This window comes from Dipodomys merriami, unplaced genomic scaffold (assembly GCF_024711535.1).
Source record: "Dipodomys merriami isolate MVZ:Mamm:240054 unplaced genomic scaffold, mDipMer1.0.p SCAF_554, whole genome shotgun sequence".
NCBI classification, from domain to species: Eukaryota; Metazoa; Chordata; class Mammalia; order Rodentia; family Heteromyidae; genus Dipodomys; species Dipodomys merriami.
The window spans coordinates 561,295-585,876 of NW_027206129.1; the positions used below are offsets into that span (position 1 = coordinate 561,295).

Genomic DNA, 24,582 nt, shown 5'->3' on the forward strand with positions numbered 1-24,582 from the left:
AAGAAAAACAAATGAATAAATAAAGGCACATGGCTCACACCTGGGGCTCTAGTTCCTCAGGAGATGGAAATTGGAAGGACTGTAGTTTACAAGCTAGCCCAGGCATGCAGGGAGACCCTAGTCTCAACCAGTAAAAAGCTAGTTATGTTGGTACATACTTGTTATCCCAGCTATACTGGAGGGATAACTGAACTGACAAGTTATGGGCACTGAAACCCAACTCTTAGTTGTATTTCTGAAACCATTTTATCATAATTTTTTATGGTATTTATCTGGTTTTAAAGCACTTCCACACAGATCTAGCATGTGTTTCTAATATTTATGAATAAGGAGTTGGACCTGAGAATTGTCCAAAATCAAGGTCAAGAAACCAGTCACGGGGCTGGGAAGGTGGCTCAGTGGTAGAGCGCTTGCCTTGCATGCATGAGGCCCTGGGTTCGATTCCTCAGCACCACATAAGCAGAAGAAAAAAAAAAAGCCAGAAGTGGCACTGTGGCTCAAGTGGTAGAGCGCTAGACTTGAGCTGAAGAGCTGAGGGACAGCACCCAAGCCCAGAATTCAGGCCCCACGACTAGACCCCCCCCCCCAAAAAAAAAAAAAACAGTCACTTATAGTTCACCTGTTGAAGTGTTTGTTAGAGACATTGTCTGTCAGCAGTTAGTTACTATCCATCTTGTTCCTAATAACTTGGCAACTGGTCCCTTAACAAACCAAATGTGCCATTATTGCTTTCATCACGATCTTACCTTTGCAAAGGCACCGGCATCATTTCAACAGTGGTTGTGAATGTGAGAGAAGCACATCAGATTAGGTTCATAATAGCAGTCCATGGTTTTCCACAGCAGCCTCCTGACATCAAGATAGAAAAGTCCTTCGTATCATCTGGAGGAGGCAAAAGCTCCATTAACAGTAGCCCAGATTTCACCTGACAAAAGGAATACAAGCCTTTGCATCTGTTTTAATAGGCTGTGGATCAGAGAAATGACAAAAGATAGCTGTTTATCCAAGTCAGCTATTTTACAAGGCCCACTAATTATACCTCAATTCAGATCCTGACTTTTGAGAAATCGGGTACATTGCTTACATGAGGATTAAGTGAGTTACATATAAGTAAGATGTGCAATTACTGTGTCCAGCACAATAGTAAATGGTGGTAGTGGAACTAACCTATAAAATTGTAGAGAGCTAGAGTTTGGTATTTCCTTAGACTAGGCAACAGGTGAATCAACTGTGACTCTAAAAAGAAATTGTTTCTACTTTCCTTTAACGTGTAGTCCTTTATACCAATAGGTAGGGAAAAAATAAGTGTTACCACAGAAATACTGTACAAACATGATGACTTTTTTTTCAACAAGTATAAAGTAGAGGAGGTAATTGAAAGTATCAAGTGTCAAGCAGAGGAGGTAATTGAAAGCATACTCAAATGGAGTCACACATGATCTATGAATTTTTTTAATGAATTCATAGAAGAAGGGAAAAAATTAAACCCTCTCTATCTCTATTAAAATTTTGCCGGATTTGTCCACATTTATCAATTCCGAGACTAATACAGATACCATAGGTAAACAGCAGTTTGCTTGGTGAGCAGAAGGACCTTTGAGCTATAGGTTGGTTTCAGCAGAAGATCTAGAACATGTTTTTTTTTTAAGCTTTTTTAATATATAGGTGTTTTGTCTTTTAAAGTAGATCATGATCATGGCACTACTAAAAATAACAATATAGTAATAGATAATTAACATTGAGCAATTACTGTGGACTGAATACCAGGCTGAGTCCTTACTATAACCTTCTAGGGTAGATATAGAAATGATTATCACTCAAGATGAAAAGCAGGAAGTGGTGCTGTGGCTCAAGCGGTAGAGCGCTCGCCTTGAGCTGAAGAGCGCAATTTATGTAGGCAAGTTTTTACTTCCTTTTTTTGAGCAGTAATATGAATTAGTTGAGCTTGAGAATCTACTTTGTCACTTATTTAAAATGGAACCAAACTAACTTGTTAAGAAAAATCTACTAAAATCAATTATGGTGACCATATAGAAACAGTATAATAGCTTAATCAGTAACCAACCTAATAGTATATTACAGAGTAGTTTAAAATTTCTATTAAAAGGTTTATTTCTGTACAACTCAGTGTTTGTAATGCACTACTTAAGTCCTTTTAAACCATGAGTCTTTGGTGTTTAAATGAATGGATGAATAGGATTATTTTAACCAAAATTTATTGTTGATATTTTAAGTTTTTTCTTGAGAAAGGATCATTGTGGGGAAAAAAGTAAACATCTTGTTACTTATGTCAGTGGATTAGACAGTTGTGCCTATAATCTTTTACTTCCTTTGTGTGTGTATGTGGTGTTAGGGATCAAATTCAGGCTCTCTCACTTGCTGGACAAGCAAAATACCACTATGTTGTCCCCCCAACTCTACCTATAATCTTACAAAATCTACTTTTTGTATTTTGAACACATACTTATTTGGATTTGATCTAGATGGCACTGGACAATGTGCCCAAAATGATGATATCATCATGCATAGGTAAATAGGCAAAAGTTGGGCCCACAGTCAGCATGTAGCATGAACTCCAGCAATCACACTGTCCTGGTGCAAATTCCAGCTTAACCACTACCTCATTATCATAGCCCTCTCTTAATCCATCAGATCTCTGTCCACTTTCCTGTGTTTCAGACTTAATTCATAGTAGAAGACAACATCCTTATAATTTACCCTTGTTTATAAACAATAGTTTTATTCCTTCTCTCATATGTATGTTAGTGAAAATGTCTTTGTTCTGCCTTCTCATAGAAAACACTAAGAGATGACTAGTCTATATCATTAAAGATGATTGACAATTTAAAATTTTCTTACATAAAACCAATGATGCTAATAAGCAACCTGTGAATAATGACAAGACGTTTATAGTTGAAAGCCCATAGACTTTATAAAGGATTCTCAAAATTGTACCATTCTGATAGCTGAATTGTTTCATTTGCATTAACATTGCCTATTGAATGAACTAACCTGGATAGGAAATGATAATGAGGAACTATCATTTACTGACTACATTCAAAGCCAGACATGGCCAAAGCTCCATTATTTACTCCTCCACACAGCTATGTGGGTTTGGTGTTGCTGTCCTATTTTGCACAGAAAGGTTGAGTGACTGCCACAGCAGTGAGGGTAGCCAGTGGCTTGGCCAGGTCCTGTGACTGAAGTCAGGGTTCTGTGTTGTCTCTCACAGCCTTCTCAGGCCAGACACTATCACTGTGGCATGTCCACATAACAAGACACTAGCAAGCTGGGAAAGAAGAGTTAACATACAGGAATAAGGAGAGAGCCATCAAAACTTGATAAAATGTCAAGTCCTGGAAGGAACCTTGGAGAGCTCCCACTCTGTGTTGAAGAACAGAAAAGAGATGCCCTTAAAGCTCTGCTGACTTCAGTCATCTGAACAATTAAAGCCTTATCCCCAAATCCTTTGGGATTTGCCCCCAAATCATCTTTCATTGAATTTAAACAGTTCATTCTTCAGTAGCCTCACTGGTTTGTCCCTTTAACAAAAGGACAAACAGTAGGCTCATTTCTAGTCTTCTCTCCTCACCCCTCCTAATTAGTAAAATTAAGGAGTTTTCAGTAATAATACAGTAAAGTAGGGAGAAATAGTCTCAAATATTCTTAGTTTTGCCAAGAGGAAACCAGTTGCTTAATGTTTAGGTTGAGTATGCTTGAATTTGTAGAAGTTTGCCAGACACCACCTCCCAGCCTTGTTCTGAATATGTTCTGAGCACTTGCTGAAGGCTTGAGTTTGTCTCTCTGTCCATGCTTTCCATTCTATACTTAACTACGCATTTTCTGATTATTTTCAATAGCTATGCAGAGTTTTATTACACAGTTTCTAAAATGAAATAATGGAAAGACTTTCATTGCTAAGAAAGACAACAAAAAGTCATGGTTTAGCATCCATAAAAGTACTTCATCAGTAGTGTTTATGGGATTTTCTGACATGTCAGCATAGATGGGAATCTGAGCCAGTGTTTTCTGGCCTTGCTACTGGACCTAGCTAGTACACGTATATGGTAGATTTTTTTTATTTAATGAAAGGAGTTTAACATTAAAAAAAATAAAAAGTTGGACAGATTATATTGACAAAGCTACCCATTACCTTTGTAGAAAGTCCCTGTCAAAAGATAAACTTTAAAGCTGGAATGCATGAAAGAGTTCCAAGATAGAATTTAAATTTAAACTGATTCCTTATAGATAAGCTTTTTAAAAATCCACCTCTTTGCTTCAAGTCAGGATTTTTAAAATAAATTTCTCCTTTAAATCTCTTGAGCGATTTTCATTTTTTGCAAGGCCGCACTGCTGGTGTCCTGGAAAAATGGAGAGTTAGAGCTTTATCAGTTGGTGCCCTGAGGTATGTGGCAAAGAAGCTAAATCCTTGAAGATTAGCAAAAAAAATGCAGCACATGGCAATAAGGGGCTTATATGACTACTAGTATTAGTTCAGGTGAAAGAAGTATTGCTTATACATAAAACTGGACAAATCCACTGACAATGTATTTTTAGTTAGCTACAAAGGAGTCTTATATTGCTGGACTTTACCTCTTTGGTGAATTGGGAAGCTTAGTAATCCACTGTAAATGCTCTTCTGCTCGCCCCAATTCTCAGCATTACTCCAAAGTGCAGTTCTTTTATTTTAACCCTTACAGGCTCATGCTGTCCCCAGATTTGGGCTCTGTGCCATTAAAAGGTGGCATTAGTCGTATTGTGTAAATAATTGAAGTCATTGTTGTTCACTTTGTCTTGAAAAGGGCATGTAAAAAATTACTTATAATTGTAGGAAGTATATTTTTATTTTGATAAACATTCAGATAAACAAAAAACTAGGAAGAAATCTTTAAACATACTTTCTATAGCTATAATATTAATGCTCTTGATAATGTTTTGCTTTTTCAAAATCTTTCAGTAATCTATTTCTCCACTTCCATGAACAGTTTCAAAATAAATCTGATTTAATGTCTTTAAGGCTAAAATTAAAGTATTGTGATGTTTGTAGGTGGGGTTACCATTTGTCCTCATTTGCCTAGGACAGTCCCAGTTTACATCTGCTTTATGGTTTTATTAATAGTTCCCTCTTTCCCCACCAGAAGTATCTCTGCTTAAATGATACATAGACACTATAATTACAGATAAAACTTTGAGCTGAGTTAGCAGAATCATTCATTAATTGAACCAGTTGATTATATCATTTAACTTTTTAATGGTCGGACTTAAGTAGACCATGTCTTGATCAAGTTGCCTTGCCAAACCATCGAAGAAGCAGCAAAAACCCAGCTAGTTTAGTTGGCTGGAAGTGATGCCAAAATTAATCCCAATTTTCATAGCCTTCCAGGAAAAAAAGAATTATTTTTCTGAGGAAAAAAAAAAGCCAAACATTTACAACTAACTTTAACCATGTTGTGAGTATATATTACTTATCTTAAGAGATCTTTGCAAGGGAAATAAATAGTTCCAAGCAGGATATCAACATTATAAGAAAAGGGACTCAAAATGTATCAGAGAGTGAAGGAGCTATATGGGAGAACAGGAGATGAGTTTGGTGTCAGCAGGTCTAGATTTAGGCCATTCATTGTCTGCCCAGTTTGTAACTGGGCAAACCACTAATTCTTCATGAGTTCTTTATTATGTAGAAATAATAAACCTGCCGCACCTGTCATAGAGAGTTGTGAAAATCAAGTCGATTAATGTATATGGAACAATTTTTTTAATACTATGCAAGTGTAGGTTACAATTGCCATGTAAGAGTAACCAGACACAAATATAAAGTACAATAGAAAAGCAGAATTTTTTAAATAAAGGAAATAGCCTTATTTTTAAAGTAAAACTTGAAGGAAAAAAAGGGCTACATGTTTTTCATAAAAGTATTGTGAACAAGAAGTTCTTGTATGTTGTTACATTGTAGGGTGTCTATAGATAACAGTAATTTACCATATCCTTCAAAGTGTTAGTAGAATGGAATCTGAAAGCTTTCACTAGAAAGAAATTATGTTTTGAGGTATGTTTAACTTGATATAAATATTATACAATAGATGTACATCTCAAAACTATGTGATACTCCATTAATGTATCCATTTTTATGTTTTTATATATCAGTTTTTAAAGAAATATCACTCATATTACCTCATTATCTATGAGAATGCTTACCTAAAATTTTTAGAATTAAAGAAGCAAGGGAGGCTGAGCACTGAGCAAGGATGGCTCACTCCTATAAGTGTAGCTACTCAGGAGGCTGAGATGGTAGAATCAGAGTTCCAAGCCAGCCAAGGCCGAAAAGCTATGAGTCTCTTACCGCCAATTGACAAGAAAAAAGGCAGAGGTAGAGATGTGAGTCAAATGGTAGAGTCCCAACCTTCAGTGGAAAAAGCCAAGCAAGAGCTTGAGATCCTGACTTCAAGTCTAGAAGTTTAGAAATTTGTTTTTTGTTTGTTTGTTTCCAGTCAAAAACATTATAATCAGCCTGACACTGGTGGCTTGTATCTGAAATCCTAGCTACTCAGAAGGCTGAGATCTGAGGATTGCGATTCAAAGCCAGCCTTCATAAGAAAGTCAATGGGACTCTTTATCTCCAGTTTCCATGAGAATCTCTATCTCCAGTTGACCACCAAAAAGCCAGAAGTGGAACTATGGCTCAAGCGTTAGACTGATAGCTTTGTGCAAAAAAAGCCTCAGGGACAGTGCCCTGAACAGACACCAAAAAAAGAAAGAAAAGAAAAAGAAAAAAATCAATCCCAGTTCTGCTGTTTGTATAATCTTAAAATGGAAAAGAAAACAAAATGGAAAGGAAAGGAAACAATGATTGCTGCATATATGACCTGTAAAACAACCCTATATGTGTACCCTATATGTTTCTTAAAAATCTAAATGAGAACATCTGGGAAATGACCAGGCACAGTACCTGGAAAGTTGCAGGTGGCTTGTAAGTCTAGTTATATTTTATGTCCTCCCACAGGAAACTAAAAGGTAAGAAAAGTATGGAAGTCTTCACAGGTCACAAAATACAAACTGGACTATTGGTTTTTAGATTTAGATATGGAATTCTTTGTTCAAAAGCAAAAATTCAGAAAGTAGTCACAAAAATCTAGCTCATGACGCACTTGTGTTACCTTCGTCTGATGAGCTTTGACCCTACAAGTTCTTGAGAAAAATCAGTTTTATAGTATACACAATTTAAGAAGTGGTTGTGAGAATGTATATAAATTTAAGATTCAGTTCATATAATGTGTGCCTAGCCATGTACAAGGTTCTGGGTTCAGTTCCAAGTACTGTATGAGGGGGGGAGAAAGATTAAGTGTTATGAGACAAAACATATACAAGATATCTACTTGAAAATGTTCAGTAGGCAAGATTATATTTTGATCTTAGTGTTTTGGACTAACAGTGTTTATCTTGAATGGGAAATTGGAAGACATGACATAGAGAAAATATTAAAATCTATAGAAATGAATGAGATCATAGGAAAATAACAACCCCCCCCCAAAAAAAAAGAACAATGGTAAAAGCACCGGACTAAATTAGGTCAGACAAAAGTAGAAGTCTTTTTGAAGAGACAGAAAGAGCAGGTGAGACCCACAGTGAACCAACACAGAGACATTAAGAAATAATTAGCATCTACAAAGATGGTTGAAGCAGAGAACAGATTGGAGTGGTTTAAGGAATGAATAAGAAATGAAGAAATAGGCACAGTAAAGTGAATAGACAGAAAATAAAGACTGAAAAGTGTGAGAGATTGTTAGTGAAAGATCAAAGAGAATGGGCTGGGAAGGTAACTCAGTGGTAGAGTGCTTGTCTTGCATGCATGAGGCCCTGGGTTCAATTCCTCAGCATCACATAAGCAGAAAAAGCCAGAAGTGGCACTGTGGTTCAAGTGGTAGAGTGCTAGACTTGAGCTGAAGAGCTGAGGGACAGCGCCCAGGCCCAGAGTTCACACCCCACTACCAGCAGGAAAAAAAGATTGAAGAGAAGATAATATTTTTAAATAAAGTTTAAAAACTAGATAAAAATAATTAATAAACCACCTAAAATGAATAGAAAGATTAAAATACTGTAAATTATTAAGAAAAAAATGATTCTTAAAACTAGAAGATGTGGACTCTAGTTATCATTGTATAGTTATAGCGTGTATATTTGTAGGGAGGTGAAATAAAGAAAATCATCTGCTTCACAGCCTCAGAATCTTCACCTGTGAACTTTAAGCAAAAAGGGGAAAGGATGGGCTGGGAAGGTGGCTCAGTGGTAGAGCACTTGCCTTGCATGCCTGAGGCCCTGGGTTCGATTCCTCAGCACCACATAAGAAAAAAAGCCGGAAGTGGCGCTGTGGCTCAAGTGGTAGAGCACTAGCCTTGAGCTGAAGAGCTCAGGGACAGTGCCCAGGCCCAGAGTTCAGGCCCCACAACTGGACCAAAAAAAAAAAAAATTAAAAATTAAAAAAAAAATTAAATTAAAAAAAAAAGGGGGAAAGGAATTAGATAAAGAGGTCTTTAAAGAGAAAAAGATTTGTAATCATATTTTATGTCCACGTTCTTACATGTTACTGTGACAGACACTGGAATGTAGCAACAGATCAAACATAGTGTCTGCTCTTATCTGTGTGAACTCTAAATGGACAGATAGTATGGAGGCACAGATGAACCTGGAATTGGGTTTTAAGATTCTTTGGTATTATTCAGTGCTCTAGAGGATGATGTTAGGTTGCTCCTGGAAGAATAAAGATTAATCCAGAAGGGGGAAAAATTAAGGGTACATTAAAGTTGAGTTGTTAATTCAACATATATTATGGAGTATACCCTACATTCTGCTACTGTTCAAGAGAATAATCACAGCAGATTCCAATGAGATGATGGACTAAAATAAAAATAAGCAAATAAAAAATAAACCTACAGGAAGAAGCAGTTAATACATATGAGAACATAGTAGATTTGATCCATGGTCAAATAGCTACATGATATATATCTTACTAGATATTAAGTAGTATTTCATTTATCCATTCCCTCTTAGAGCCAAAGCACTCTTCCATTATTATTTAATTCTTGAGCTTGAAATACATAAGTTAGTGGTTTGCAGCCAGCTGTCTGTAACTAGCAGTAGACTACCGTATGGAATATTGCAAGACCTAAACACCAACAGTGCTTGTGATGGTCCTGTACCACGAAGAAGTAGCCCCCCAAAAGCACCAATCAAATCTACACTGAAAAGCTCTGACATAAACAATAATTTTGTACTACAGAATTTTTGTTGATCCAAAATGTTGATTCTCAGGGTGCTGGTGGCTTATACCCTGTAATCCTACCTACTCAAGAGGCTGAGAGGGGCTAGGAAGATGGCTCAGTGATAGAGTGCTTGTGCCGCATGCATGAGGCCCTGGGTTTGATTCCTCAGCACCACATAAGCAGAAAAAAAGCCAGAAGTGGTGCTGTGACTCAAGTGGTATGGCACTAGCATTGAGATGAAGCGTTGAGGGATAGTACCCAGGCCCAGAGTTCAGCCCCCATGACCAACAGGGAAAAAAAAAAAAAAAAAAGGTTGAGACCTGAGTTTGAAGCCAGCCTAGGCAGAAAATTCCATGAGACTCTTATCTCTAATCACAGAAAAGGCTGGAAATGGTGTTGTAGTAAGCACCCAAGCCTAGAGTTTAAGCCCCAGGACCCACAAAAAAAAAAGTGTTTATTATACTGTTAATGTCTTCAAACCAAAAAGTGTAAAGAGAACCTATAATACCATACTTAATTTTATAGTTTCTTTGTGATAGCTCAAACATTTGTGTATTCTTCAGCTTTTTCCAGCAGTCATTGTCTTCACCATAAATTCTGTCTAGGAAGTATATAGTGGGTTATTATTTTTGTTGTTATTATTTTTTACAAATCATCTTAGCTAAAACTAGAATACTACAATGCTATAATTATACTTGGCATTCCAGGTTTTTTATACAGTAAAGCAATCTTATTATGAGTTTAACATTTGTCAAGTCCCATGAATAGTTACACTCTTATAGGAAAGCTATCATTACAGGTTTTTTCTACTTACCTAACTGATATTCTAATAACATAATCTAAACCTGAGAAATTAATTCAAACTAATAAAACAAAAATAACTACCATATTTACCTGATGTGATTCAAATCCATGGAATTTTTCATGATGTCAAGTAGCCTTCACTTGCCAAACCTGGGTTGTTTTATGTCTAGTATTTTAGACATACATGTCACCTACAAACTTGTATGAGAAGTAGAAGGTGCCATTTTTTAAGGAGGAAAAAAAATTAACTGTAATGTATTTAACTTCCACAGATAAAAGTAGAACCAGTGGTTCCAGCCCCAAGTCCAGTCATCCCCAGATTGACTCTGCGAGTTGGTGCTGGCCAAGACAAGATGTAAGTACAAATGTGGATCAATGAGACAAGGAAAACTTAACCTTCTTTTCCCTGTCCTGTTTGAGTCCTATAAAACTTCCAGTGTGAACACATAGGGTCAGGCCTTGTTTTGAGAAGTCTTTGTTCTCAGGTTTTTATTGGTCTCTTCTTCTCAGTAATGCTTTTTTTCTGTACTTAAAAACTAACCTGTGACATTGTTTCTGCCCAGTGTTTAATGTCTTGGTTATCAAAGAAATAAGTAACTATATTAGATGAACTAACTGCCATAGTTCATCCACCTAGACATTATGTTATACCTTCTCAAATACAAATTGTCTTTCAGTGTCACAGAATAAAGATTCAGCTAGTACATGTTTTATTCTATTTCTATAAAACAAGATATTGCCACAGACTTAGTGAAGCCATGGGTAATAGTAACAATGGAGAACTTACCTTCTACTCGTTTTGTTGTTGTTCTTTATTTTTAAAAAAACTAGAAATATAAATCCCATGTCCGTCTCAATTTCCACAGAACTATTTTATCAGCCTATTCTTTAAGGTAAATTAGTTGGGGTTTTTTTCTTTATTTTTGGAGAACTATTAAGGACTTTATTGTTCTTCAGTGATCCTAATAAAGTATACATATATTGACTACTTTTGTAAATCTTATTAAAAACAATTATCCTAGTAAGATTACTGTGGGTCATTTAAATGAAATTCACAAAATGAAAGTACACATTTATTTACCTTAGTTTTTCCTGGCAAGTCTGAAAGTGGAGTCCTTTATATTGCAAGCAACCAAAATTACGCAGAAAATGGGCTTATATGGCATTCCATTTCCATTCTCATTGAGTCATAAAAGTGGGAGTAAGATCCATGAATTTGTTAAAGAACAGAACATTTGCTTTGTTTTCTTGTGGTTGGTTTCCTCTCTAGTTTGTGTGGGGTTTTTTTTGTTTTTTGTTTTTTTTGGGTCCGGTCGTGGGGCCTGAACTCTGGGCCTGGGCACTGTCCCTCAGCTCTTCAGCTCAAGGCTAGCGCTCTACCACTTGAGCCACAGCGCCACTTCCGGCTTTTTTCTTTTTGCTTATGTGGTGCTGGGGAATCGAACCCAGGGCCTCATGCATGCAAGGCAAGCGTTCTACCACTGAGCCACCTTCCCAGCCCCTAGTTTGTGTGTGTTTATGTAACTGCTTCCATCCGCCCAAATGTAGTGCAGTGACAAAGGCCAACATGGTAATGAGAAGGTAGCTGAGAGCTGACATGGCTTCCAGGAGAATGCACACTCCTATAAAGACTTAAAGGAGAAAATCCAGATACCTCATATTTTTCTCACTCCATTCTATGGAAAATTTCCCATTGTTTTTGGTTGTTCTCATATAGAGATCTAGACAGTAGGGATGGCACTACCAGCATACTTAGAAAATATTAGCAAAACAAAAAAAGAAAAAATATTAGCAAAATATTTAAATTGACATCAAGTGCTGTTGGCTCACTCCTGTAATCGTAGCTGCTCAGAAGGCTGAGATCTGAGGGCTGAAGTTCAAAGCCAGCCTGGCAAGAAAGTCCTTGAGATGTTGATCTCCAATTAACTACTCAGAAAAGGCCAGAAGTGGTGCTGTTGCTCAAGTAGTAGAGCAGCTAGCCTTGAGGAAAAGACGCTCGAGGATAGCACCCAGTCCCTGAGTTCAAGTCCCAGGACTGGTGCATGTGTGCACGCGCGCATGCACGTGCACACACACACACACACAAATTTAGATTCGGCACTTTTTAAACCAGATACTTGTTCTTACTCTCTATCAATCTGACAAAAATTTGAATAAATGTGCTCATGTCTCAACCAGTAGAGCATAAAGACCAACCAAAGTAAAGTGATACCATCTCCTTGGAAATTCTGTCTGCTCTCATCTCTGTAAGGAGAAGATGCTCTTATTCATCATTTACAACCTATTACTAGTTCCTACTTCCTCAGTAGTTTATCAATACTTAATCTTAACTTCTCACATAGAAGTTTGACTTGCTCAGTCCCTTTAGAGTAATAAGGTTGAAATAGGAAGTTATATTCATTCTCTTAGCCTTTAAGCATCTTTGAATTATTCTGTCAACTATTTTTCTCCTTTTCATATATCATTCATACACCTAAGATATTGGAAGTTGTGAGAAACAGATCCTATTACTCTGGAACAAAATGCCTACTTTGAAAGAAATTGTAATAACCAGAGATTCCAGACAGATTGCCCTTGGAAGTACATTACATAAATGTTGATGTCAGCTATCTAGGTAAATAACTCACATGATAGCATTCAGAATAATGATAACATGAAGGATAATTGTTTAACAAAGGCAGATGCAAGAAAAATCCTTACAGTGATCAAAGAAATTATTTAAGTGAAGTAACACTACATTTCAAACTAAAACAAGAGAGAGTGTAAGAGAAAGAATTCCCAAGTCAAATTGTTAGAATGTTATGTAGAAAATAACTTATTCAGTAATGTACTCTTTTGAGAGGGAATTAAATCAGGTTCACTGCAGCCTTTGAAAACCCTCCCCCCCACCACTGCTTGTTTTTGTGTGACCTATAAACTAAAAGTGGATTTTGCATTTTTAAATGGTAAGTTAAAGGAATATTTCTGACATAAAATTATGTGACTTTTGAATTTCTCTGATATTTGATGATTGTAGAATAAGGACACATGGCCAATTCCATGACTGTAATAGTGGAAAAGTAGTAAAGATGCATATAAATGTACCTTTAGTTACTGTTTGTACACACTTGGGGGTGAACTAATATTCTTTTAAAGTGAAATTAATGAGCAGACTGGGATTCAAAATTGAGGGGATTCAATTAGTCCAGGGGGCAGGGATGAGTGTTTATTGCTGAAGGATAGGCAGAAAATAGAGTCCTTTGAAATTATGGGAAAAAAGAAAAAGGTTTACAAGGTTTAAATTATACCCTCTTGTTGGAAGATCTTTAAGACAATATTTGGTTTCTAGTTCTTAAATAAAGAAGCTATGTCTTCTACCCTTCATTCAGAAAGGACTTTGAGGTTAGTTTCCTCTGTTTCCTATTAATGTTCCTTGAAGCAAGACAGAGGTAACTTGTTTTTCCCTCAATTTCACATTCCTGGAACTGTTTTCTAAAGAGATCTGTGGTGCGGACAGTACCTTTCCTTGCCTTAAAATTCAAGATGTCTTTCCAAAGATCTCAAGTTCCTTTAATATGTCTTCTAGTTATGGATATCTAGAGTGCCTGTAGTCCATTTTGAAGATAAAATGAAATCCTATCCCTGAAATTATAATCTCAATACCTGTAAAATAGGAGTGTGGAAACAACATATTTAAGCTTCTTGCTGAAATATTTGTCTAGCCAGTCAATCTGGCCTTGATACCAAGGAAGAAAGTAGGCTTCAGTTTGCCCAGGAGCACTGCCTATAGCCCTGTTGGTCAGGGTCCTGGAGTCCCAAGGACCCTATGGCAGAGTACAGTAAGTGGAATGTGTATAGTGCTGAGTTCCTTTATTTTGAGCAAGTGTAGGAAGAATTGGCTAATGGCTAGCATTCATTGTTTTATTCCTTTTCACAAAGAAAATAAATGGAATAAAGTGGTAGAATGTCTTAGGACCAGAGTCTGATAAGAGAATTGTCAAGGAAGATACGGCAGAATCTGACTACAGAATTGCCAAGTTCAAATTTATGACTACAAAGAGCAAAATTTTGCTGAAGGAGTTTTATATACAAAGACAGTTTTACATATTGGCAAAGTATTAAGAAAAATATAATGTAGGGCTGGGAAGATGGCTTAGTGGTAGAGTGCTTGCCTTGCATGCATGAGGCCCTGGGTTCGATTCCTCAGGACCACAGAAGCAGAAAAAGCCAAAGTGTCACTGTGGTTGAAGTGGTAGTGCCCTAGCCTTGAGCTGAAGAGCTGAGGGACAGTGCCCAGTCGCAGAGTTCAAGCCCCATGACTGACAAAAAAAAGAAAAGAAAAAGAAAGAGAGAGAAAGAAAGAAAGAAAGGAAGGAAGAAAGAAAAGAAAGAAAGAAAGAGAGAAAAAGAAAGAAAAGAGAGAGAAAGAAAATGTAAATTTGCAAAAAAGAAAAAAACTTTTAGGGGGAATACTGATGATCATTCTTTCTTTCACAAGTGTCTCCTCTAATACTGCCCTCTCTTTTTCTGTCTACTTTCCCATGCTTCCAATAAATGGAGAGCTCTTCGGCCCAGATATATAACTCATGCTTGGTGGTGGGGAAACACTGTATTGGGGGAAATTGAACCACTCTCCATGCTCTCAGGACCTTCCTTCCTGTGTTCCCTAAGCTCACCATGGAAGGGTGGCGAATAGAAGCCCTTTCAACTTCCCAAGGTGGTTGGCTATATTTGTTGGCCATGAATACCTAATAGTATATCTGACCAGGTGATGCATCAATTATTAATGATGCCTATCAGAGAACAAGACTGCTCTCAATAATGTCAAAATTCCCTCTAGTAAAGTTCACAGCAGATCTTCTTTTTTCTTTTCTTTCTGTTTTTTTTGTCGGTCATGGGCCTTGAACTCTGGTCCTGAGCGCTGTCCCTCAGCTCTTCAGCTCAAGGCTAGCGTTCTACCACTTATAGCGCCACTTCCCACAGCAGACCTTCTAGTCAGCAGATTTCACTCTTTGTTCAATGTACTCAGGTTAGGTTGTGTTAGTTTTTAGGGACTGCTTTTCTGCAGACAGTGATGTTTTCTTTTTTTGCTAACATTTATTTCCAATGGCAACTGCATTGGCTCCCCAAATTCAGGAAAGTCTCATTCTTCAGTTCTCCGTGGCTGAAATACTTGATGTCTTCAGCTTTTTTGCTATTGATCACAGGTTTTCCTTATGCCTTGTGGAGGGCCTTTAAATATAATTTCTAAATTATTTCAATCTATAATCTGTGAAAAACACTGCTAAAGCTTTGTTTAGAAATCTTGAAATATATAAGAGGTTTAATGTTTTGAAACAAAACATAGATACTTTGCCCCTGTGTGACCTGAACATTTTGACAATAGAAATAGAGAATAATTAAGGGCAATTACATCATTTAAAGGTCTTTCAAAGAAAATTAGCATTTAATATTTTAAAAGGTAGCCATATTTGCCGGGTGCTGGTGGCTCAAACCTGCAATCCTAGCTACTCAGGAGGCTGAGATTTGAGGATCGTGGTTCAAAGCCAGCCTGGGCACGAAAGTCCATGAGACTCTTATCTCCAGTAAACCACTCAGAATACTGGAAGTGGCTCTGTGGCTCAAGTGGTAGAATGCTTGCCTTGAGCTGTAGAGCTGAGGGACAGCACTCAAGCCCAGAGTTCAAGCCCCATGACCGACCAAAAAAAAAAGGTAGCCAGATTTAACCAAAAGACATTTAACAGTGAAAATACATAGTAGCATTTTAGTGATAAGTATTAGTGATACATTCTTAGAGACATACTAGTAAATGGTTCTTATCTCATTTTCTGCATTTTCCTTTTTATCCTTGAAATCATTTTTTTTTCTAGTCTAAATTTATTTAGGGTAATTTCATGTGTTGACATACAATATATTAAGAAATAGAAATAAAAAAGTAAGGAAATAATCAAATGTTTGTGTATCAAATATGATTTTAACTTCCTAGCTATGAGGTTAAAAAATAAAGTGTGTTTTGTGGGGGAGGGCTGGAGACCAAATCCAGGGCCCTGTGCATGCTAAATATACATTGTACTGCTTTGCTAGATCCCTACCCCAACAGAGTATTTGAGATTGTTGCTGCTGCTGTTGTTGTTCTGTTTATTTTAGAGACAAACTTGTTATTTAGCCCATACTGGCCTCAAACTTATGAGCCTCCTAGTTTAACTTCTTCAATGCTTAAGATACATGCACCATCATGCCTGGATTAAAGTGCTTTCTTCAAAAAAAATTGTTTTAACTTGTTATTATTAGCATATTGTTATTTTTTGTTTTTATTTGGGCTCACCCTTCTTCCTTCCTTGCTTGCTTTCTAAGATAGAGTCTCACCATATTGGTGAGACTGGCCTGAATTCATGATCCTTCTGTTTCTACCTCTCTAATGCTGGGATTACAGATATGTGCTCTCTTGACATATATTAATACTACAAAATAATGGCTGGGAATGTGGCTTAGCTTAGCATGCATTATCATGACATACAATATACTAGGAAACCATGGAACCTATGTTTCTTTGGGTCTGGTTTACTTTACTTAACATGATTTTTTTTCCAAGTCTTTCCATTTCCTTACAAATGGGGCATTGTCATTCTTTCTGATGGAAGCATAGACTTCCATTTTGTGTGTGTGTGTGTGTGTGTGTGTGTGTGTGTGTGTGTGTGTGTGTGTGTGTGTGTGTGTGTGTGTGTGTGTGTGTGTGTGTACCACATTTTCTTGATCTATTCATCTACTGAGGAGCATACAGGTTGGTTCTATATCATAGCTATGGTAAATAATGCTGCGATAAACATAGTTGTGCTGGTAGCTTTAGTATAGTCTTGTTTGTAGTCATTTAGGTAAATGACCAAAAGTGAGGTTTCTTGGTCATAGGGGAGCTCTATGTTTATTCTTTTGAGGTGCCTCCATACTGCTTTCCAGAGTGGTTAAACAAGTTCACACTCCCACCAACAGTACAGTAGAATTCCCTTTGGCCACATCCCCTCCAGCATATGTTGTTAATAGATTTCTTGATTATAACCATTCTAACTAGGGTGAGGTGGAATCTCAATGTTGTTTTGATTTGTATTTCTTTTTATATTTTTATTTTTAAAGAAAATAATTGCAGGAATAATGGCCAAAAAGAAGCTTTAAGAATGACTACATTCTAGTTATGTAAATAACATTTAAATATTTTAATGACTATATTTGAATTTTAAAATAACTGATTTTTTAATGCTACTTGTCAAAGATACCAATATTTGTAAAATAATTCCCTAGCTGCTGAACATCTGGAAGAGAAATTGTGGGTTATATACATTAGTTTTGTCTTCTTATATATATTCTCAGAAATTCAGCAGTTCCAAGCCCATACATGTCAGTGATAAATCTGAACCCTCTCTGAGAGGAAACATTTTCTTTTCTTTTTTTTTGGTACATTTTTTATTGTAAAAATGCTGTACAGAGGGGTTACAGTTACAGGAGCAAGGTAATGAGTACATTTCCTATTGAGCATTGTTGCCTCCTCCTTTGTTTTCCCCCTACCATCCCTTCCCTCCCACCTCCACAACTAACAACTAACCCCCACCCCCCCACCCCACCCCGAAACATTTTCTTACTCATATCATCAGCCATTTTCTGAATTTTCAGACAAGGGGTTCTTGACTTCTTTATACTACTTTCTCAATTTTACTGACCTAGAATTATGATGAAGTCCAGATTTAATTTTTTCCCCTGTCACTTTGTAGTTTGTTCCTGAACACCAAAGATGCAGTGTGTTTAAGAGAAAAACTGGTATACTGTCAGAAAAACCAGCTTTAGGTTTGGGGAAATGCTTTTACAACACAGTAAAACAAGTGGAAAGATTATAATCAAAGCATTTCCATCTTACTTGTAAACAATTACAGCACTTCTTACATGGATGCCACATTAAAAGACTTGGGAAAATTTACTGGATTCTATTCTAATGCAATTAGAGCTAATTTTGTTCTTTAAATGAATAAAAGGTCAGCTAGTAAATCTAGCTTATCTTGAGTCCAGACTTCAATAAATTGTTTTATTTAATTTGTTGTAAAAGATCTTATCCTTAATGGGTCTAGGTCTTATTAGTTCACTTAGGTTTTAAAATATTTATGACCACCTTTTTAGATATGATTTGAATGATGGTTGGAAAGTTTCACTTTGCAGTGTTATCAAGGCCCAAGATCACTAATTGAGTGAATATAGGAAGGTACTTAAGATTTGTTATCTGGAAAAAGCTGATGTAAACCTCTAGAATTTAAATGTTCTTTAACCTGTGACAGGCAGAGATAATTTAGCTGTATCATGGTAACCTTTTGGATACTATCTGATGATTATAATTTCTCCAAACTACTCACACTTCTGGTGTTTAAAAACAATATGTACCTACTGATTAAAACACACACACACACACAAACAATATGTACCTACTGATTAAAACACACACACACACACACACACACACACACACACACACACACACACACACACACACACACACACACACACACACACACACACACACACACACACACACACACACACACACACACACACACACACACTCTTAGACCTCCTATTGTTGTGACCACCGGAATTTTTAATTCTTTGCATTCTGTTTTTCCTGTCACTTTTTAGGGGTCTATAGTAGATTCATAAACTTACATGAAGATTTTGGATGCACAGAGTAACATTTCTTCACTGCTCCATGCCCACCTTTGTAGCTCAATATATAGATATTCAGTGTACTGTTGGACTGCCATGATTTAGAGTCTGGCAATATTTTCTTGTCACCGTGGGCCAAGGCTCAGGAAAGTCTCCACGCTGTAGGGAAGGGTGTGACATCAGCTCTTGTTTTCCATGTCTGCCTCTCTTGCCTTCTGGGGAGCTGCCCCTCTTCTCTCCTCTGAGTCTTCCTCCTCTTCCTTTTTTTCACATTTCCCTTTAGCTTAACCTCATCTTCACCAAGCTTCCTCTATATAAAGAAAAGGCTCAAACTTCCTGTTCTCCTTCTCATTTATCAAAACTTACAGTCTTTAGGTGCAACTTCTCCAATCTTAAATCCTAAACCAAATGCATTCTGGTTTCTGCCAGAAGCTTTTCAGTAACTTCTTCCTAAGATCATTAAATGTCCACCTCCCAGATCTAGAGAACATGGCTACCACAGTATAATCCTTTATGCTGTATTGGGCCGTGTTTCCCCTGGTCTTTTTAGAACATTTGGGTATTCTTGACTCCATACTTATTTGAGTCTATGTTATAATAAATCTCTTTTTTGTTTTTCTTTCATGGACTCCTTTTTCTTGATCCTTCTTCCTTTTTAGTCCTAGCCCATTTACTTTGTTCTTTGTCCCAAAAATGTGTCCTTATTCAGCTCATATTTCTCCCCAAGATTTATGCTAGTCCTCTTATTAGTGTTGACTCTGAACATTGATTTTAAGTATATACTCCTCTCCCTCGAAGTGTGCCTTTTCCTCACAATCTGGTATAAAAAGCAATGGGGTGGGAGTGAAGGTGCGGAAGGCACCAATGGTGTATACCTATAATCTTAGCTCCTCAGGAGACTGAGATCTGAGGATCACTGTTCAAAGCCAGCTTGGGCAGGAAAATCCAAGAAATCAAAAAGCCAGAAGGAGAGCTGTGGCTCAAGTGGTACAGTGCTAACCTTGAGCAAAGAAAGTCTGGGACAGCACCAGGCCCTGAGTTCAAGCCCCAGCACCTGAAAAAAAAAAAAACAAAAAAACAAGACAATTGGGGTTCTTTCATTTAAAAAAAAATTGAGCAAGTACTATTAGATATGAAAGTACAAGTCTTTTTTTCCCTCATCACAAAAATAATACATAGTCACTATTTTAAAACATTAAGCTGGGCACTGGTGACTCATGCCTATAATCTTAACTACTCAGGAGGATGAGATCTGAGGGTTGTGGTTCAATGCCAGCCCTAGCAGGAAAGTCTGTGAGACTCTTTTTTTTTTTTTTTTTTTTTTTTTTGGCGGTTGTGGGGCTTGAACTCTGGGCCTGGGTGCTGTCCCTCAGCTCTTCAGCTCAAGGCGAGCGCTCTACCACTTGAGCTACAGCGCCACTTCCGGTTTTCTGGTGGTTTATTGGAGATAGGAGTCTCATGGTCTCTCCTGCCCGGGCTGGCTTTGAACCGTGATCCTCAGATCTCAGCCTCCTGAGTAGCTAGGATTACAGGCGTGAGCCACCGGCGCCCGGCTTGTGAGACTCTTTATCTCCACTTAACCACCAGAAAACCAGAAGCGGTGTTGTGGCTCAAAGTGATAGAACAAAAAAGCTCAGGGATGGCACCCAGTCCCTAAGTTCAAGCCCCATTATCTCCTCAAAAAAAAAAAAAATTAACTGTTAGGACCAGATACAGTGGTTCATACCTGTAATTCTGGCTATTCTAAAGTCAGCTATCAGGAGGATTCAATTTGAGGCAAGACTGGGGAAAAAGTTAATGAAATCCCATGTCAGCAATAAGCCAGAGGCTGGGAATGTGACTTAGTGGTAGAGTGCTTGCCTAGCATGCATGAAGCCCTGGGTTTGATTCCTTAGTACCACATACACAAGAAAGGCCAGAAGTGGTGCTGTGGCTCAGGTGGTAGAGTGCTAGCCTTGAGCAAAAGCTCAGGGACAGTGTCCAGGTTCTGAGTTCAAGCCCCAGGAATAATAACAAAAAGGCAGGTTTGGCTATGTGTATGTGTGTGGCCGTGTGTGTGTGTGTGTGTGTGTGCGTGTGCATGTGCGTGTGCGCGCACCTGCACATATGAGCATGTTTCCCTTTAGTGATACTAGTGTTTGAATTCAGGGCCTTGCTTTTGCAGGTAATCTACCACTTGAGCCATACTTCCAAACCCATGATAAATACTAAATTAAAACTTGTTATCTTACTATAGAGGTATCTACAGAAGCTGGCATCCTAGTTTCTAGTGACTATAGTATAGCAATAGTATTTCCTATGTAGGAGTTGTCATGTCTAGCATTTGTTTTATAATATCTGTATTTGCTTTAAAAAAAACTCTTGACTCCAGATTTGGTAATATTAGCTGTGAATAAATGAGACAGTATGGGGCTGAGAAGGTGACTCAGTGGTAGAGTGCTTGCCTTGCATGCGTGAGGCCCTGAGTTTGATTCCTCAGCACCATATAAACAGAAAAAGCTGGACGTGCCACTGTGGCTCAAGTGGTAGAGCACTAGCCTTGAACTGAAGGGCTGAGAGACAGTGCCCAGGCTCCATGACTAAATAAAAATAAATAAGACAGTAACTGGTATGGGCCCATGAGCCAAAGTCTGAAAAATAGTACTTCTACCATATATGTAGGAACTATGTCAATGAACTGTCTGTGATACACTATGTTTATCGGATTGTAGTTTGTAATACGTATTTCATCTTAAGTATACAGTAAAGTTTATTATAATTGAAATGCCTTTAAAATTCCTTTTTTGATCTAATGAGAAATATTAATCTATGACTTGTGAATTCTGCTAAAACATAGAGGAACATAGAGATTAGTTCTATCATTTGTTTTGAACTAGGATGAACCAAATGAGTAGATCACAACTGTAAGTGGTAAACAGCCATATTATTTTTCTCCCCCTCTTACTTATTAAAATATAGAATGTCTTGCTTCTTTTTCATTGTACTACCTATTAGGCTTGTAATAAATACAAGGTAAAAATCCACATTTACTTTATAAATTTAGGCCACTCAAAGAATGTTAATCCAGTAAACTTTGCTTCTGTTTCTTTTTTTCTGGCCTTTCTAGGATATCTTATTTTTCTACAAATGTGCATATCTGTCAATCAGTACATGTACTTTAAAGAATTGCTATTATTTAATTTTAAAATAAATAGCTTGCAAATAAGGAAGATTTTTCCAGACTAATGTTTGGCCCTTTACTAATTTGTGCTCTCTGTAGCAAGCATGTTGGAATTGAAACAATTCTGAGATTACGAATCAAATGCAAGTTTCCCAGCACTGGTGGGTGAGTGCTTCAAGTGAGGGAGAGGAGGAGAGGGGGTGGTCAGGACAGGGAAGAGCCCCCGCAGAGGTACTTCAGAGTCCACCTCTCAGCGTCTTTGCCTGGTTGGTGTCCATTCCACACGGGTCTTCAGAATGGATATATGCAACTGACTCCCACTCTTCTGTTTTTTTGGCAGGCAAAGGGGTTGTTTAGTTGTTTTGTTTGTTTTATGATGCTGGGCAGGCTAAGCCTCTACCCTAGCCTTACTCCCCCATTCCCTTTTCTTGACTACCTCTCTGGCTAAGTTTGAGACTTCTTTCCCTTCTTTCCCATCATCCTGGATGTTAAAGATTAGTAGAAAACACTCAATAGATAAGAGGACCGAATCTAAAGCAGCTCTCTAAAAGTCATAATAAATCTTTTATTTCGACCTGAAAGTCTATAGTAATGTCAGAGACCTTTTCTTTCCTGCTTCTTTTTTCCATCAATGTTTTTGTTTTCCATCTCTTTCTTTTCGAATGGCCTTAACTTCAGAACAAATCTGAAGTCAGTGGAATAATTTCAAAAGCCTTTTCTTGCCTCAGCAGAATTGGAGAAAGTTTTTTTTGAGGGGGTATCTAGGTTTTGTTTCTGTGTTTGAAACTCCTCTTGTTCATGAAAGCTCCTTAAATCAAGGTAATCAAAATTATCATTTCTTAAATATTTTATAATATGTATTGTAACTAATTTATTTTTCTACAAATGTGCATATCTGTTAATCAGTACATGTACTTTAAAGAATTGCTATTATTTAATTTTAAAATAAATAGCTTGCAAATAAGGAATATCTCTCTGTGTGTTTCTCCTTTCCCCCTCTTCCCTTGACCCTACCTTGTTCTCTGTCTTCTTTGTTCTTTTTTATGTTCAATTATCCTGTCTTGATCACTGGCAATTCTTTCATATTGTCTATTGGATTTTGATACAACCTCATTTGTATTTAGTAGCTTTCCAACTACAAAATGTTCCATGTTTATCTTATGGCATAGTTCTGTATATCATATATTTGGAAATATACAATATTTCTGTTCATCTAACGAACACTGATTTAGTCAGGAATGTTTTAGGAGGGAATCACAAAATGGTGTACTAGAGATGCCCATGGCTACTGGGATTTCCTATTAGTAAGACTTCTAGGCCTTCTCGATGGACAGAAATAAGTAAACTTGAAAGGAAAAAAAATGGCAAGTTTATATTATTTCTAATTCAGATTTAACATTATTGTTATTTTGAATGTATTTCTTTAGCTTCTCTTTTTACATTACAAATCTTCAATCTTAACAGCATTATCAAAATTATTTCCTTTATTTTTGCAAGAACTGTATAAAATAGTCTGAAAATAAAAACGCCACCATTACCAAACTAGTAATAGAATGCTGGGTGATATTAAGGATTGAGATTTTTCTTTAGTGCTGCTATAAAGTTCTACTGTAGCTATGTGAGCAACTGAAATTATTTTTTCTAGCATGATATACTTTGAGGTTTGTTCATTCTCCTTAGTTTCAATTCAGAGGCAATTTTTAAAATTTTAATTTTCTGAATATGTAAACCATTTACCTGCCTCCAAAGTTAAAACTAAATGACAAGATACATTCAGAGGTCTTGAATTCTTCACTTTCTCTATACTCTTAATACTGCTTACCCTATTGGTTGCCATTTTTATATCTTTAATTTCTCATAATTATTATATCTCTAGTTCTTGTTGATACTCTTCAGAGGAAAGAATTAGTATTTATTGAAATATGAGGGAATATGTTATTCATTGTTTATTTCAATATTACTGTCCTTCTAGATATTCTATAGATTTTGAACATTTGGCAATGGAACTATAATCATTTGGGCCTCCCACATGAAATGACAATTCTATAATGGTAATGTTTTTCTCTAATTATTTCATATAATTCATTTCATTTTTCAAGTAGGTCATGCCTACATTATTTGATGTGTACTTGGGCCATGACAAGATAAAATACTCATTTTATGAGATGGTGTAAATATTCAAGAGGCAAGCCATGAGTTTGAGGAATGAAATCCATTCACAATTGTCTTATAATTATATGAATGTTAAAATTTGAGCTGTGAGCATCACAAAAAATAAGGAATAATGAATGATTAATTAAAAGACTCAACAAAACTGATTTTCATAATTTAGGTATTTTATCAGTGTGAAATAAGGAAATGACCATATTACATTTTGGCATATTAAGTGGTAATACTCAAAAATATAATCTCTCCAAAATTAAGAATAATCATTTATATACCTAAGTTAGAAAAGTTGAATATTTGGTATATTAGTTTTCTAATATACCAAACTCAGTGATTTGAAGCAACTTTTTGCATTGGTTATTTTCAATGTAGGGTCTTGCTTTGTGACTAGCTGGCCAGCCCCTCCATCTTCCTGCTTTTGCCTCCCCCCACCCCCAATCCCCATCCCCATTTGCTGAAGTTGACAACCTTTGAGTTTTGGGAACTTTTATGCCCTGGCTTGACTTGAACCACAATTCT

The 24,582-nt window shown here is 36.9% G+C and overlaps 1 protein-coding gene across 1 annotated transcript in view; it reads left to right on the forward strand.

Annotated features, from left to right (window-relative positions):
- Positions 1-24,582, forward strand: part of LOC138811988 (transcription initiation factor TFIID subunit 3) — a 149,028-nt gene that overhangs the window by 110,762 nt on the left and 13,684 nt on the right. The window contains exon 4 of the mRNA XM_069999937.1: positions 10,334-10,416. Within this exon, the coding sequence (XP_069856038.1) occupies positions 10,334-10,416 (83 nt within the window). The remainder of the gene's footprint in view (positions 1-10,333; positions 10,417-24,582) is intronic.